Here is a 16,628-nt window from a genome sequence, read left to right on the forward strand (position 1 = left end):
TATGGGAAAGTTACTTACATAGATAGAGCATTGGCTGATTGGCATGAAACAGAGAGTGGGAATAAAGGGATCCCATTCTGGTTGGCTGCCGGTTACCAGTGGTGTTCCACAAGGGTCCATGTTGGGGCCACTTCTTTTTACGTTGTATATCAATGATTTGGATTATGGAATAGATGGTTTTGTGGCTAAGTTTGCTGATGATACAAAGATAGGTGGAGGGGCCGGTAGTGCTGAGGAAACAGAGTCTGCAGAGAGACTTGGATAGATTGGGAGAATGGGCAAAGAAGTGGCAAATGAAATACAATGTCGGAAAGTGTACGGTCATGCACTTTGGTAGAAGAAATAAACAGGCAGACTATTATTTAGATGGGGAGAGAATTCAAAGTTCTGAGACGCAACGGGACTTGGGAGTCCTCGTGCAGGATACCCTTAAGGTTAACTTCCAGGTTGAGTCGGTGGTGAAGAAGGCGAATGCAATGTTGGCATTCATTTCTAGAGGAATAGAGTATAGGAGCAGGGATGTGATGTTGAGGCTCTATAAGGCACTGGTAAGACCTCACTTGGAATACTGTGTGCAGTTTTGGGCTCCTTATTTAAGAAAGGATGTGCTGACATTGGAGAGGGTGCAGAGAAGATTCACTAGAATGATTCCGGGAATGAGAGGGTTAACATATGAGGAACGTTTGACCGCTCTTGGATTGTACTCCTTGGAGTTTAGAAGAATGAGGGGGGACCTCATAGAAACATTTCGAATGTTGAAAGGCATGGACAGAGTGGATGTGGCAAAGTTGTTTCCCATAGTGGGGGAGTCTAGTACGAGAGGACATGACTTGAGGATTGCAGGGCGCCCATTCAGAACAGAGATGCAAAAAATTTTTTTTAGCCAGAGGGTGGTGAATCTATGGAATTTGTTGCCACAGGCGGCAGTGGAGGCTGGGTCATTGGGTGTATTTAAGGCAGAGATTGATAGGTATCTGAGTAGCCAGGGCATCAAAGGTTATGGTGAGAAGGCAGGGGAATGGGACTAAAGGGGAGATTGGATCAGCTCATGATGAAATGGCAGAGCAGACTCGATGGGCCGAATGGCCGACCTGCACCTTTGTCTTATGGTCTTATGGAAGTTAGGAGAGCCAGACAGGGCCATGAGAAGGCTTTGGTGAGTTGGATTAAGGAAAAACCCCAAAGCATTGTACATGTATGTGGGGAGCAAGAGGATAAGATGTGAGAGAATAGGACCAATCAAATATGACAGTGGAAAAGTGTGTATGGAACTGAAGGAGATAGCAGAGATACTTAATGAATACTTTGCTTCAGTATTCACTAAGGAAAAGGATCTTGGTGATTGTAGGGATGACTTACAGTGGATTGAAAAGCTTGAGTATATAGACATTAAGAAAGAGGATCTGCTGGAGCTTTTGGAAAGCATCAAGTTGGATAAGTCACCAGGACCAGATGAGATGTGCCCCAGGCTACTGTGGGAGGTGAGGGAGGAGATTGCTGAACCTCTGGCAATGATCTTTGCATCATCAATGGGGATGGGAGAGGTTCCGGTGGATTGGAGGGTTGCAGATATTGTTCCCTTATTCAAGAAAGGGAGTAGAGATAGCAAAGGAAATTATAGACCAGTGAGTCTTACTTCAGTAGTTGGTAAGTTGATGGAGAAGATCCTGAGAGGCAGGATTTATGAACATTTGGAGAGGTATAATATGATTAAGAATAGACAGCATGGCTTTGTGAAAGGCAGAACATGCCTTACGAGCCTGATTGAATTTTTTGAGAATGTGACTGAACATGTTGATGAAGGAAGAGCAGTAGATGTAGTGTATATGGATTTCAGCAAGGCATTTGATAAGATACCCCATGCAGAGTTATTGAGAAAGTAAGGAGGCATGGGATCCAAGGGGACATTGCTTTGTGGATCCAGAACTGGCTTGCCCACAGAAAGAAGAGTGGTTGTAGATGGGTCATATTCTGCATGGAGGTCGGTGGCCAGTGGAGTGCCTCAGGGATCTGTTCTAGAACCCCTCCTCTTTGTGATTTCTATAAATTACCTGCATGAGGAAGTAGAAGGGTGGGTTAGTAAGTTTGCTGATGACACAAAAATTGGGGGTGTTGTGGATATTCTGAAGGGTTGTCAGAGGTTACAGAGGGACATTGATAGGATACAGAACTGGACTAAGAAGTGGCAGATGGAGTTCAACTCAGATAAGTGTGAAGTGGTTCATTTTGGTAGGTCAAATTTGAAGACAGAATATAACATTAATGGTAAGACTCTTGGCAGTGTGGAGGATCAGAAAGATCTTGGGGTCCATGTCCATAGGACATTCAAAGCTGCTGCGCAGGTTGACAATGATGTTAAGAAGCCATATGGTGTGTCGGCACTCATCAACCGTGGGATTGAGTTCAAGAGCTGTGAGGTAATGTTACAGCTATATTGAACCCTGGTCAGACCCCACTTGGAGTACTGTGCTCAGTTCTAGTCACCTCAGTACAGGAAGGATGTGGAAACCATAGAAAAGGTGCAGAGGAGATTTACAAGGATGTTGCCTGGATTGGGGAGCATACCTTATGAGAACAGGTTCAATTAACTTGGCCTTTTCTCCTTGGAACAACCAAGGATGAGAGGTGACCTGATAAAGGGGTATAAGATGATGAGACACATTGTTCATGTGGATAATCAGGGGCTTTTTCCCAGGGCTGAAATGGCACAAGAGGGCACAGTTTTAAGGTGCTTGAAAGTAGGTACAGAGGAGATGTCAGGGGTAAAATTTTACACAGAGAGTGGTGAGTGTGTGGAATGGGCTGTCGGCAGCGGTGGTGGAAGCTGATAGAATAGGGTCTTTTAAGAGACTCCTTGATAGGTACATGGAGTTTAGAAAATTGGAGGGCTATGTGCTAGGGAAATTCTAGGCAGTTTCTAGAGTAGGTTACATGGTGGGCACAACATTATGGGCCGAAGGGCCTGTAATGTGCTGTAGATTTCTATCTTCTATGTTCTATTACTCCCCCTGCCTCTTTCTCCCCTTCACTAGTCGGCCTGAGTTTCTTTCACCTTCTGTCTGATTCCATCCCCCTGTCCCTCTCCCACCCCAGCCGACGACTGGGTACCAGCTCAGCAGGGTTTAACCGATCGCACTTCCATCATCTGTCACAATCTGCCGACGGGGGAGAAGCTGCACTTCCGGGTGAGAGCAGTGAACATGGCAGGAATGAGTGAGGCAGCAACCCTTGCCCAGCCTGTCACCATCAGGGAGATTATTGGTGAGTATCAGTCCCAGAAACGCCCCTCACCTTGGTAGTGCCTGTCAATGGGGAGCACCGCCCCCAGAAACACCCATCACCTGGGGAACATCCATCCCTCTGGAAAATTGGTACTGGGGAACACCCATCCCAGTGGAAAACTGTCACTGGGGAACACGTGTCTCTGTGGAACACTGTCACTGGGGAACACCGATCCCAGTGGAACATCGTCACTGGGGAACACCCATCTCTGTGGAACACTGTCACTGGGGAACACCCAACCCAGTGGAACATTGTCACTGGGGAACACCCATCCCTGTGGAACACTGTCGATGGGAATCACCCATCTCTGTGGAACACCGTCAATAGGGAACACCTGTCTCTGTGGATCACTGTCTCTGGGGAACAACCATCTCTGTGGAACACTGTCACTGGGGAACACCCATCTCTGTGGAACACTGTCACTGGGGAACACCCATCTCTGTGGAACATTGGTACTGGGGAACACCATCCCTGTGGAACACTGTCAATGGGGATCACCCATCTCTGTGGAACAATGTCACTGGGGAACACCCATCTCTGTGGAACATTGGTACTAGGGAACACCCATCCCTGTGGAACACTATAAATGGGGATCACCCATCTCTGTGGAACACTGTCACTGGGGAACACCCATCTCTGGGGAACTGTGGTACGGGGGAACGCCCATCTCTGTGGAACATAGTCACTGGGGAACACCCATCCCTGTGGAACACAGTCTCTGGGGAACACCCATCCCTGTGGAACACTATAAATGGGGATCACCCATCTCTGTGGAACACTGTCACTGGGGAACACCCATCTCTGGGGAACTGTGGTACTGGGGAACGCCCATCTCTGTGGAACATAGTCTCTGGGGAACACCCATCCCTGTGGAACACAGTCTCTGGGGATCACCCATCTCTGTGGAACATTGGTACTGGGGATCACCCATCCCTGTGGAACACTGTCAATGGGGAACACCCGTCTCTGTGGAACACTGTCTCTGTGGAACCCCGATCTCTGGGGAACACCGATCTCTGTGGAACACTGTCACTGGGGAACACCCATCCCTGTGGAACACTGTCAATGGGGATCATCCGTCTCTGTGGAACATTGGTTCTGGGGAACATCATCCCTGTGGAACACTGTCAATGGGGATCACCCATCTCTGTGGAACATTGGTACTAGGGAACACCCTTCCCTGTGGAACACTGTCAATGGGGATCACCCATCTCTGTGGAACATTGGTACTGGGGAACACCCATCCCTGTGGAACTGTGGTACTGGGGAACACCCATCTTTGTGGAACATAGTCACTGGGGAACACCCATCCCTGTGGAACACAGTCACTGGGGAACACCCATCCCTGTGGAACACTGTCTCTGGGGAACACCCATCCCTGTGGAACACTGTCACTGGGGAACACCAATCTCTATGGAACATTGGTACAGGGGTACACCCATCTATGTGGAACACTGTCAATGGGGATCACCCATCTCTGTGGAACATTGGTAATGGGGAACACCCATCCCTGTGGAACACTGTCAATGGGGAACACTGATCTCTGTGGAACACTGTCACTGGGGAAGACCCATCCCTGTGGAACACTGTCAATGGGGATCATCCGTCTCTGTGGAACATTGGTTCTGGGGAACATCCATCCCTGTGGAACACTGTCACTGGGGATCACCCATCTCTGTGGAACACTGTCACTGGGGAACTGTGGTACTGGGGAACACCCATCTCTGTGGAACACAGTCACTGGGGAACACACATCCCTGTGGAACACAGTCTCTGGGGAACACCCATACCTATGGAACACTGTCTCTGGGGAACACCCATACCTATGGAACACTGTCTCTGGGGATCAACCATCTCTGTGGAACATTGTCACTAGGGAACACCCATCTCTGGGGAACACTGTCACTGGGGAACACCCATCTCTATAGAACATTGGTACAGGGGATCACCCATCTCTGTGGAACATTGGTACTGGGGAACACCGATCTCTGTGGAACACTGTCTCTGGGGAACACACATCCCTGTGGAACACTGTCAATGGGGATCACCCATCTCTGTGGAACAATGGTTCTGGGGAACACCCATCCCTGTGGAACACTGTCTCTTGGGAACACCGATCTCTGTGGAACACTGTCAATGGGGATCACCCATCCCTGTGGAACACAGTCAATGGGGATCATCCGTCTCTGTGGAACACTGTCACTGGGGAACACCCATCTCTGTGGAACATTGTCAATGGGGATCACCCATCTCTGTGGAACACTGTCAATGGGGATCACCCATCTCTGTGGAACATTGTCACTGGGGAACACCCATCTCTGTGGAACATTGTCAATGGGGATCACCCATCTCTGTGGAACACTGTCACTGGGGAACACCCATCTCTGTGGAACACTGTCACGGGGGAACACGCATCTCTGTGGAACACTGTCAATGGGGATCATCCGTCTCTGTGGAACATTGGTACTGGGGAACACCATCCCTGTGGAACACTGTCAATGGGAATCACCCATCTCTGTGGAACAATGTCACTGGGGAACACCCATCTCTGTGGAACATTGGTACTAGGGAACACCCATCCCTGTGGAACACTGTCAATGGGGATCACCCATCTCTGTGGAACACTGTCACTGGGGAACTGTGGTACTGGGGAACACCCATCTCTCTGGAACACAGTCTCTGGGGAACTCCCATCCCTGTGGAACACTGTCAATGGGGATCACCCATCTCTGTGGAACAATGTCACTGGGGAACACCCATCTCTGTGGAACATTGGTACTAGGGAACACCCATCCCTGTGGAACACTATAAATGGGGATCACCCATCTCTGTGGAACACTGTCACTGGGGAACACCCATCTCTGGGGAACTGTGGTACGGGGGAACGCCCATCTCTGTGGAACATAGTCACTGGGGAACACCCATCCCTGTGGAACACAGTCTCTGGGGAACACCCATCCCTGTGGAACACTATAAATGGGGATCACCCATCTCTGTGGAACACTGTCACTGGGGAACACCCATCTCTGGGGAACTGTGGTACTGGGGAACGCCCATCTCTGTGGAACATAGTCTCTGGGGAACACCCATCGCTGTGGAACACAGTCTCTGGGGATCACCCATCTCTGTGGAACATTGGTACTGGGGATCACCCATCCCTGTGGAACACTGTCAATGGGGAACACCCGTCTCTGTGGAACACTGTCTCTGTGGAACCCCGATCTCTGGGGAACACCGATCTCTGTGGAACACTGTCACTGGGGAACACCCATCCCTGTGGAACACTGTCAATGGGGATCATCCGTCTCTGTGGAACATTGGTTCTGGGGAACATCATCCCTGTGGAACACTGTCAATGGGGATCACCCATCTCTGTGGAACATTGGTACTAGGGAACACCCATCCCTGTGGAACACTGTCAATGGGGATCACCCATCTCTGTGGAACATTGGTACTGGGGAACACCCATCCCTGTGGAACTGTGGTACTGGGGAACACCCATCTTTGTGGAACATAGTCACTGGGGAACACCCATCCCTGTGGAACACAGTCACTGGGGAACACCCATCCCTGTGGAACACTGTCTCTGGGGAACACCCATCCCTGTGGAACACTGTCACTGGGGAACACCAATCTCTATGGAACATTGGTACAGGGGTACACCCATCTATGTGGAACACTGTCAATGGGGATCACCCATCTCTGTGGAACATTGGTAATGGGGAACACCCATCCCTGTGGAACACTGTCAATGGGGAACACTGATCTCTGTGGAACACTGTCACTGGGGAAGACCCATCCCTGTGGAACACTGTCAATGGGGATCATCCGTCTCTGTGGAACATTGGTTCTGGGGAACATCCATCCCTGTGGAACACTGTCACTGGGGATCACCCATCTCTGTGGAACACTGTCACTGGGGAACTGTGGTACTGGGGAACACCCATCTCTGTGGAACACAGTCACTGGGGAACACACATCCCTGTGGAACACAGTCTCTGGGGAACACCCATACCTATGGAACACTGTCTCTGGGGAACACCCATACCTATGGAACACTGTCTCTGGGGATCAACCATCTCTGTGGAACATTGTCACTAGGGAACACCCATCTCTGGGGAACACTGTCACTGGGGAACACCCATCTCTATGGAACATTGGTACAGGGGATCACCCATCTCTGTGGAACATTGGTACTGGGGAACACCGATCTCTGTGGAACACTGTCTCTGGGGAACACACATCCCTGTGGAACACTGTCAATGGGGATCACCCATCTCTGTGGAACAATGGTTCTGGGGAACACCCATCCCTGTGGAACACTGTCTCTTGGGAACACCGATCTCTGTGGAACACTGTCAATGGGGATCACCCATCCCTGTGGAACACAGTCAATGGGGATCATCCGTCTCTGTGGAACACTGTCACTGGGGAACACCCATCTCTGTGGAACATTGTCAATGGGGATCACCCATCTCTGTGGAACACTGTCAATGGGGATCACCCATCTCTGTGGAACATTGTCACTGGGGAACACCCATCTCTGTGGAACATTGTCAATGGGGATCACCCATCTCTGTGGAACACTGTCACTGGGGAACACCCATCTCTGTGGAACACTGTCACGGGGGAACACGCATCTCTGTGGAACACTGTCAATGGGGATCATCCGTCTCTGTGGAACATTGGTACTGGGGAACACCATCCCTGTGGAACACTGTCAATGGGAATCACCCATCTCTGTGGAACAATGTCACTGGGGAACACCCATCTCTGTGGAACATTGGTACTAGGGAACACCCATCCCTGTGGAACACTGTCAATGGGGATCACCCATCTCTGTGGAACACTGTCACTGGGGAACTGTGGTACTGGGGAACACCCATCTCTCTGGAACACAGTCTCTGGGGAACTCCCATCCCTGTGGAACACAGTCTCTGGGGAACACCCATTCCTGTGGAACACTGTCTCTGGGGATCACCCATCTCTGGGGAACACCCATCTCTATGGAACATTGGTACAGGGGAACACCCATCTCTGTGGAACACTGTCAATGGGGATCACCCATCTCTGTGGAACATTGGTACTGGGGAACTCCCATCCCTGTGGAACATTGGTACTGGGGAACTCCCGTCTCTGGGTAACATTAGTACTGGGGAACACCCATCTCTGTGGATCACTGTCACTGGGGATCACCCATCTCTGTGGATCACTGTCACAGGGGAACACCCATCTCTGTGGAACACTGTCACTGGGGAACACCCATCTCTGTGGAACATTGGTACTGGCGAACACCCATCCCTGTGGAACACTGTCTCTGGGGAACACCCATCCTTGTGGAACACTGTCAATGGGGATCACCATCCCTGTGGAACACTGTCACTGGGGAACACCCATCCCTGTGGAACACTGTCTCTGGGGAACACCCATCTCTGTGGAACACTGTCACTGGGGAACACCCATCCCTGTGGAACACTGTCACTGGGGAACACCTGTCTCTGGGGAATTCCTGTCACTAGGAAACATTGTCAGGGGGAACATTGTTACTGGGGAACACCCGTACCTGGGGAGTGTTGTTACTGGGGAACACCTGTCACTCACTCTTGGATCAATAACGTTGAGAAGCTGCATGTGCTGGAAAGCCAAAATAAAAACCGAGAATCTTGGGAACACTAAGTGGGATCGGGCAGCGTCTGTGGAGAGGGGAATAATGTTCAGGATCCAGTTCTGAGAATTAAAAATATCACCTTTCTCAGTTGTGAGAGCTCAGACTGAAAATAAAATGCTAACGATACATCCCTCTGCTGAGAGTCTCCCTCTGTTTCCTGTCGGCTGCAGTGATGTGCTGGTGAGGAGGGAGCAGGGTCTGGGAACTGAAGTGCTGAATCAGTGCCAGGGGTCCGTGCCTGCCTTTCAGTATGAAACCCTTACCGCCGCTCTCCAGAATGCTTCTGAAAAAGGCTTGAGCGTACCCGAGGGTTGAAAAGCAGTTCCCTCTAGGAACACCACACCCTTCCAGCAACAAGAGGGGGTCACTGGAGTGCTCCTGCTACAGCTCTCACTGTTGGCACTACCTGTCTGCAAGGCTGCGATCCACTCACCAGCTAGGAACACCTCATACAGGGACCCTCTCCCGCCACCCTGTCCCAAACCCACATGGAGGCTCAGAAGACTGCTAGATCTCAGGGTGAGGCCACAGAGACTCCGTAAGACCATAAGACTGTCCCTCTGGTGTGAGAGACTCTGGGTCTGAATACAAACCCTGACCCAGCCCCCATGGCAGTGTCATCAACTCTCAGCACTGGCAGAGAGGAGCAGAGTTGGAGGCAGACCTGAAATGTTGTTCCTCCCCACAGACACTGCTCAACCATCTGAGTGCTTCATTAGGTTACAGAGTTACACGTGTGAAGGCAGGCCAATCTGCCCGTAACATCCAGCTGTTCCTCATGCTCTCTGATTTGATATCTGCATGAGCTACCAATGTCTGGGCTCGGGTTTAAACCAGCTTTCCCTTCCAGAACGGCCGTGGATCTGCCTCCCGCGGGCCCTGCGACAGAAGCTGGTCAAGGTGGTGGGGGAGACTGTCAACCTCATGATCCCTTTCCAGGTGAGGTGGGGGCTGGACTGGAGAGGAAAGTGGGACGGGAGAAGGGTGTCAGGTCAGGGGTATTGTGGCTTGGGGCAGAGATAGGGGGCTAATGTGGAGTGGGAACAAAAGGTAGGGTGGGGAAGTCAAGTGGGAGTGGCAGCTGGGGCTGGGCCCTGACCAGGAAACAAGCCATCCCTGGGAACGCCGCACACAACCCCTCTTCCACAGCTTAGACTGACTGGCTTGGGTGGGGGCTAAGCGGCAACACTCTGTCCTACTGATTGGTGTCAGGGGTCGTAGCAGGGTGTGGGTAGAAATTCACCCGCCAGGAACCCCATTCAAAAATGTTCAAGAAGCTCTCAGTCTTTCTTCTTTGCTGCAGGGATACCTCCCAGAGGGGGTCACCATCTACTATATGTTTCGTGCTCCAGGTTTGTGATGTCTCCAATGGCCCTTTTGATCTACTTGTGGCAGCACATGAGAGGGGGGCAAGAGAGGGCAGCAACACAGCCTTGGGGTCCTCTTCACCAAACCCGGACACCATGTTGGTATTAGGATTGGAAATGGAATTGGTGTATTATTGTCACGTATTCAAAGATACAATGAAATGTCTCTTTTGCACACTTTTCGTACAGGTCAAATCATTGCACAGTGCATTGCAGTAGAACAAGGTAAAACAGTAACAGGGAACAGGAAAAGAGCAGCGTGGGTAGATCATAATGAGCATGAAACATGAGATTGGCAGGAACCTGCAGTAGAACAGTCCCTGGACAGGTCTGGAGAGACCTCCCACTGGGAGAACACTGAACAGAGCTGATGTAGTGAGGATGGCACAGAAGTAGTGTCACACTGTGGGATGGGTGGTACTGAGGGAGTGTCACACTGGGAGGGGTGGTACTGAGGGAGTGTCACACTGGGAGGGGTGGTACTGAGGGAGGGTCACACTGTAGGGAGGGGTAGGGTATGACTAAAACAGAACAGCAGAGTATTTGTTAAAAAGGGGATTGGGTAGTGTTGATGTTCATAAGGTTCTGGGTGTGTTGGTGCATGAGGCACTGATGGCCAACATGGAGATGGAATGTGATTAGGAAGACAAATGGTATGTTAGTATTTACAACAAGAGTAGATGACTGGTGAAAAGTAATAGGGAGCAGTTGTACTGGGTCCTTGTGAGACAGCACCTGGGGCATTGTTCACAATTTATGGTTTCTCAGCTAAGTAAGATACACTTGGTTCATGGAGGGACACAAAAGTTCACCAAACTGGAACATCTACTGTGTGAAAAACTGAATAGACTGGAATTATATTCTCCAGAGTATAGAAGCACAAAGGGAAATCTCTTTCAGAACTATAAAACTACTAAAAGACTTGGAAGGGTAAATGCAGTCAGGACATTCCCTCTGGCTAATGAATCTAAGGCCAGGAGGCCCCAACAGAATCATGTTTGTTATCACTGACATGTCTCATTGGCAACTGTATTAAGTATCTCCTGTACCTAGTGAAGTGGCCACTGAGTGTATGGTCATGGTCTCCTGCTGCTGTAGCCATCCACTTCAACGTTTGACATGTTGTTTGTTCAGAGGTGCACTGTTGTAATGCATAGTCATTTGAGTTACTGTTGTCTTCCTGCCAGTTTAAACCAATCCAGCTATCTGACCTATCTAAACCAATCTGACCTCTCTCGTCAATAAGGTATTTTCAGCCACTGAACTACTGCTCACTGGATGTTTTTTGTTTATTGTACCATTCTTGGTAAATTCTAGACATTGCTGTGTGTGAAAATCCCAGATTAGCAGTTTCTGAGATACTCAAATCACTGCCTGGCACCAACAGTCATTCATTCCATGGTCAATGTCACTTAAATTACATTCCTTCCCCATTCTGATATTTGGTCTGAAGGCATTGAACCTCTTGGCCGTGTCTTCATGCTTTTATGCATTTTGTTGTGGCCACATGATTGGCTGATTAGATATTTGCATCAACAAGCAGGTGTACCTAATAAAGTGGCCACTGAGTGTGTGTAGAGTCTTTAGAATCAGAATCAGGCTTTTCATTGGTCTATTTCTAACGATCTTTCTGCCTCTGGAGACAAACTGTCTATGGATATCATTTATAACCCTACTGATTCCCATAGGTATCTTGACCGTATCTCTTCCAACCCTGTCTTCTGTTAGAATGCCATTCCTTTCTTTCCAATTCCTTTGCGTCCATCACATCTGTTCCCAGGATGGGGCATTCCTTTCCAGGAAATCAAAGATGTTCTCCTTCTTCAAAGAACATGATTTCCTTTCCTCTAACATTGATGTTGCCGTCATCTGCATCTCCTTCATTTCCCAGGTACCTGAGCTGACCCCATCTTCCCTCAGTTAGTAACAGTAGTAGAGTTCCTCTTGTCGTCACTTACTAACCCATGAGCCGCCACATCCAACACATCATTCTCTGCAACTTCCACCGTCTTCAACGGACCCTACCGCCAAACACAGCTTTACCTTCTTCCATTCTCCACTTCCTGTAGGGATTGCTCCCTCTGTGATTCTTTTTTTAAAATTTGTCTCTTCACATTAATCTCCCTCCTGGCACCTATCTCTAAAAGTGGCAGAAGCGCCCATTCACCTCCCCCCTTGCCTCCATTCAAGGCCCTAAACAGTCCTTCCAGGTGAAGCAACAGTTCTCCTGTGAATCTATTGTACCCAATATTCCCAATGTGGCCTCCTCTACATTGGTGAGACTCGACGTAGATCAGGGAACTGCTTTATCAAGCACCACCATTCCATCTCCAAAAGGCAGGATTTCCTGATGGCCAACTATTTTAATTCTTACCCACATCCCGACAGGCCAGTCCATGGTGTTCTCTTCTGCCACAGTGAGGTCACTCTCAGGATGGAGGAGCAACACCTCATATTCAGATTCAGTTTATTGTCATTTGGAAACCACAAATGCAATGCAGTTAAAAAATGAGACAACGTTCCTCCAGAATGATATCACAAAAGCACATGACAAAACAGACTACACCAGAAAATCCACATAACGTTTGGCAATCCCCAATCCAGAGTCCGGAGAGGCTGCTGCGTATTAATATCATGCTACCGTCTTAGCACGTTCCCCGGAAAGGAGCCCCAAATCCACCAGACAAAACAAGACCAAAAACTAAAGCTACAAGACCTGCACAAAACCACATAGTTACAACATATAGTTACAACAGTGCAAACAATAGCATAATTGATAAAAAAAAAACAGACCATAGGCACAGTAAGAATAGTCCAAAGATGTTAAAAGACTATAAGTTCAAAACCACCATACAGTTTCCACAAGTCCTCAGGGTCCGGATAGTCCTGACAAAGGGTCTTGGCCCAAAACGTCAACAGCACTTCTCCCTATAGATGCTGCCTGGCCTGCTGCGTTCCACCAGCATTTTGTGTGTGTTGCTTGAATTTCCAGCATCTGCAGATCTCCTTGTGATGGCATAAACATTGATTTCTCCAACTTCTGGTAATTTTCCCCTCCTCCTTACCTTCTTCCCCACTCTGGCCTCTTCTTCTCCTCACCTCCCTTTCTCCCATGGTCAACTCTCCTCTTCATATCAGATTCCTTTTTCTCCAACCTTTTATCTTTTTAACCTTCCACATTGTCCTCCTTCCCCTCCCCCACCTCATTATTCTGGCACCGTCCCTCTTCCTCTCCAGTCCTGATGAAGGGTCTCAGCCTGAAACGTCGACTGTTTATTCATTTCTAAAGAGGCTGCCTGACCTGTTGAGTTCTTCCAGCATTTTGTTGGTGGTGTTCTGGAATGTTGTGCTAATTAAATTTGTTGTCAAGTGGCAGCAATACAGTGCAAGACATAAAAACTTCAATAATTAAATGAGAAAAGAGGAATAGAGAGGTACACAAGAGAAAAGGCGGCAAGCTGTTTCATTATTTTTTCACAAAGCAGATGATGGACATTGGGAAGTCTCTGAGCTAAGCTCTGTTGTTGAGTTTACTGAGAACAGAGTTAGGTAGGTTTCTCAATATGAGGAAATCAAAGGACAGTGCTGGAAGGTAGAATATCAGCCAAGACCTTGAAGAATGGTGGGGCAGGTTCAGATTGGATGGTCCTTCCCCAAACCTGTTTATTTTCTGATGATGCAGGAAGTATTTGTGCAAGGGTTTTGGATCAGGACTTTATGCACACGAGCTGATGTGTTTCCAGAACCAAGCTCTAGGTCAGCAAGTGGGTCCCCTGGAGGTTGTAGCTCTGAAAGTACCTCTTCCTCTTGCAGGGCAAACCCAGGCCAAAGGTCAGGTGGCTGAAGGATGAAAAGCCCCTGGATGTCCAGACCATCACTGTCCGCAACAGTGACAGCGACACAATCCTGTTCATCCGCAGGGCCGAGCGTCAGCATTCGGGGATCTACCAGCTGGAGGTGCAGATTGAAAACATCCAGGACACAGCCAGCATCCACATTCAGGTTATAGGTATGGGGACCGACTGCCATCTCTGCTGCAACCTGTCCCCTCACTCACCAGTGGGGCCTCACAGAACCAAGGCCCAAGACAGGACTGACCATCTTTCTTCTCACCCAGAGCATCAGCATTTTTCACCTCCCTTTAACACATAGGTCTGGGTCATAAAGTCATACAGTTATAGAGTCAAAACCAATCAAGTTGAGTTTATTGTCATAAGCATGAGTAAATGTGTTCCCAGGTACAATATAAAACAGCATCACAGAAATATTGCATTACATAAGCAGCATTCACAAGACAAGCACAAATTAACAAAACACATTCATAAAGGTGGAGAGTGTATATGGATTTCAGCAAGGTATTTGATAAGGTTCCCCATGCAAGACTCATTTAGAAAGTAAGGAAGCATGGGATCCAAGGGGACATTGCTTTGTGGATTCAGAGCTGGCTTGCCCACAGAAGGCAAAGGATGTTTGTAGATAGTTTGTATTCTGCATGGAGGACAGTGACCAGTGCTGTTCTGCAGGGATCTGTTCTGGGATCCTTCCTCTTTGTGATTTTCATAAATGACCTGAATGAGGAAGTAGAAGGGTGGGTTAGTAAGTTTGCTGATGACACAAAAGTTGGGGGTGTTGTGGATAGTCTGAAAGGTTACCAGAAGTTACAGAGAGACATTGATAGGATGCAGAACTGGGCTGAGAAGTGGCAGTTGGAGTTCAACCCAGATAAAAAGTGCGAAGTGGTTCATTTTGGTAGGTCAGCTTTGAAGACAGAATATAGTATTAATGATAAGACTCTTGGCAGTGTGGAGGATCAGAGAGATGTTGGGGTCCATGTCCATAGGACACTCAAAGCTGCTGTGCACGTTGACTCTGTGGTTAAGAAAGTGTCTGGTGTGTTCATCAACTGTGGGATTGAGTTGAAGAGCTGTGAGGTAATGTTACAGCTATATAAGACCTTGGTCAGACCCCACTTAGAGTACTGGTTTCAGTTCTGGTCACCTCAGTACAAGAATGATGTGGATACTATAGAGAGAGTGCAGAGATTTACTAGGATGTTGCCTGGATTGGGGAGCATGCCTTATGAGAATAGGTTGAGTGAATTTGGCCTTTTCTCCTTGGAGTGAAGGAAGATGAGAGGTGACCTGATAGAGGTGTATAAGATGATGAGAGGCATTGATCGTGTGGATAGCCAGAGGCTTTTTCCCAGGGCTGAAATGGCTAACACGAGGGGACATAGTTTTAAGGTGCTTGGAAATAGGTACTGAGGGGATGTCAGGGGTAAGTTTTTCACACAGAGAGTTCTGGGTGCATGGAATGCACGGCCAGTGACAGTGGTGGAACCGGATACAATAGGGTCTTTTAGGAGACTCTAAATAGATAGATGGAGCTTAGAATACATGTGGTAGGGAAATTCTAGGCAGTTTCTAGAGTAGGTCACATGGGGATTGAAGGGCTTGTAATGTGCTGTAGATTTCTATGTTCTATGTAAAGGTAGAAGTCCATTTCAGTGCAGTGATTGAAGTGGTCACAATGGTGCTAACCTATACTATTTAGGATTTTGGTCCAGCTGGTACATGCTGGCCAATCTGCTCACCTGAGATGGTTCCATTTGCTTTCCTGTGGCTTACATCCTTCTGAACCATTCATATCCATGAACCTGTACAAATACCTTTTGAACATTATAATTGTACCTAGGTCTGCCACATATTCCTGTACAAATGCCTCTTAAAAGCTCTACCACATGTTCCACATTCTCCCTGTTCCTATTTCAACACTTGCCAGCCATGTCACCATCACAAAGTTATCAAAGATTTGCAGAGTCAGATGGTGCAGCGATTGGCCTTTTACCCATTTCATCCTTGCCAACCCTACCTGTGCTTGCCTTCTATTGGCCAGAATCCCTCTAAATCTTTTCTACCCAAGTGTCTTTTAAGCTTAGTAATTGTACCCACATTTGGCACTTCTACTAGTAGCTCAATCATCACTCTCTGTGAGGAGAGAGCTTCCCTGCAGGTCCTCTTTAAGTCCTTTTCCTCTCCTGAGCCTTATCTTTTAGACTCCCCTGCTCTGGGAAACAGACTGTGACTCTACACGCTATCCATGTCCCTTACCACTTTTATATTTTGGAGGCTGGACATCAGGCTTCAGCATCAACTGCTCCCGTATGTGTGTGTGTCCCTAACCCTAGGCTTCCTAACTCTATCATTCCCCACCCATTAGCCCACACCTCATACCATTTCTGGCTTTTCATCACCTCTTTTCGTAATCTAATCCATTGAGGCCCACCTCTCCATCCTGGGGGCCAGGATGAG

General features: G+C 48.5%; 1 protein-coding gene across 1 annotated transcript in view; it reads left to right on the forward strand.

Moving 5' to 3' along the window:
• The window catches only part of LOC140729835 (myosin-binding protein C, cardiac-type-like), a gene marked incomplete at its 5' end in the record, with an annotated part of 441,607 nt that overhangs the window by 153,510 nt on the left and 271,469 nt on the right, over positions 1-16,628 (forward strand). Inside the window, 3 exons of the mRNA XM_073050048.1 lie at positions 3,094-3,261; positions 9,801-9,889; positions 14,131-14,326. Of these exons, the coding sequence (XP_072906149.1) occupies positions 3,094-3,261; positions 9,801-9,889; positions 14,131-14,326 (453 nt within the window). The remainder of the gene's footprint in view (positions 1-3,093; positions 3,262-9,800; positions 9,890-14,130; positions 14,327-16,628) is intronic.

The sequence above is a fragment of the Hemitrygon akajei genome, chromosome 6 (assembly GCF_048418815.1).
Source record: "Hemitrygon akajei chromosome 6, sHemAka1.3, whole genome shotgun sequence".
NCBI lineage: Eukaryota > Metazoa > Chordata > Chondrichthyes > Myliobatiformes > Dasyatidae > Hemitrygon > Hemitrygon akajei.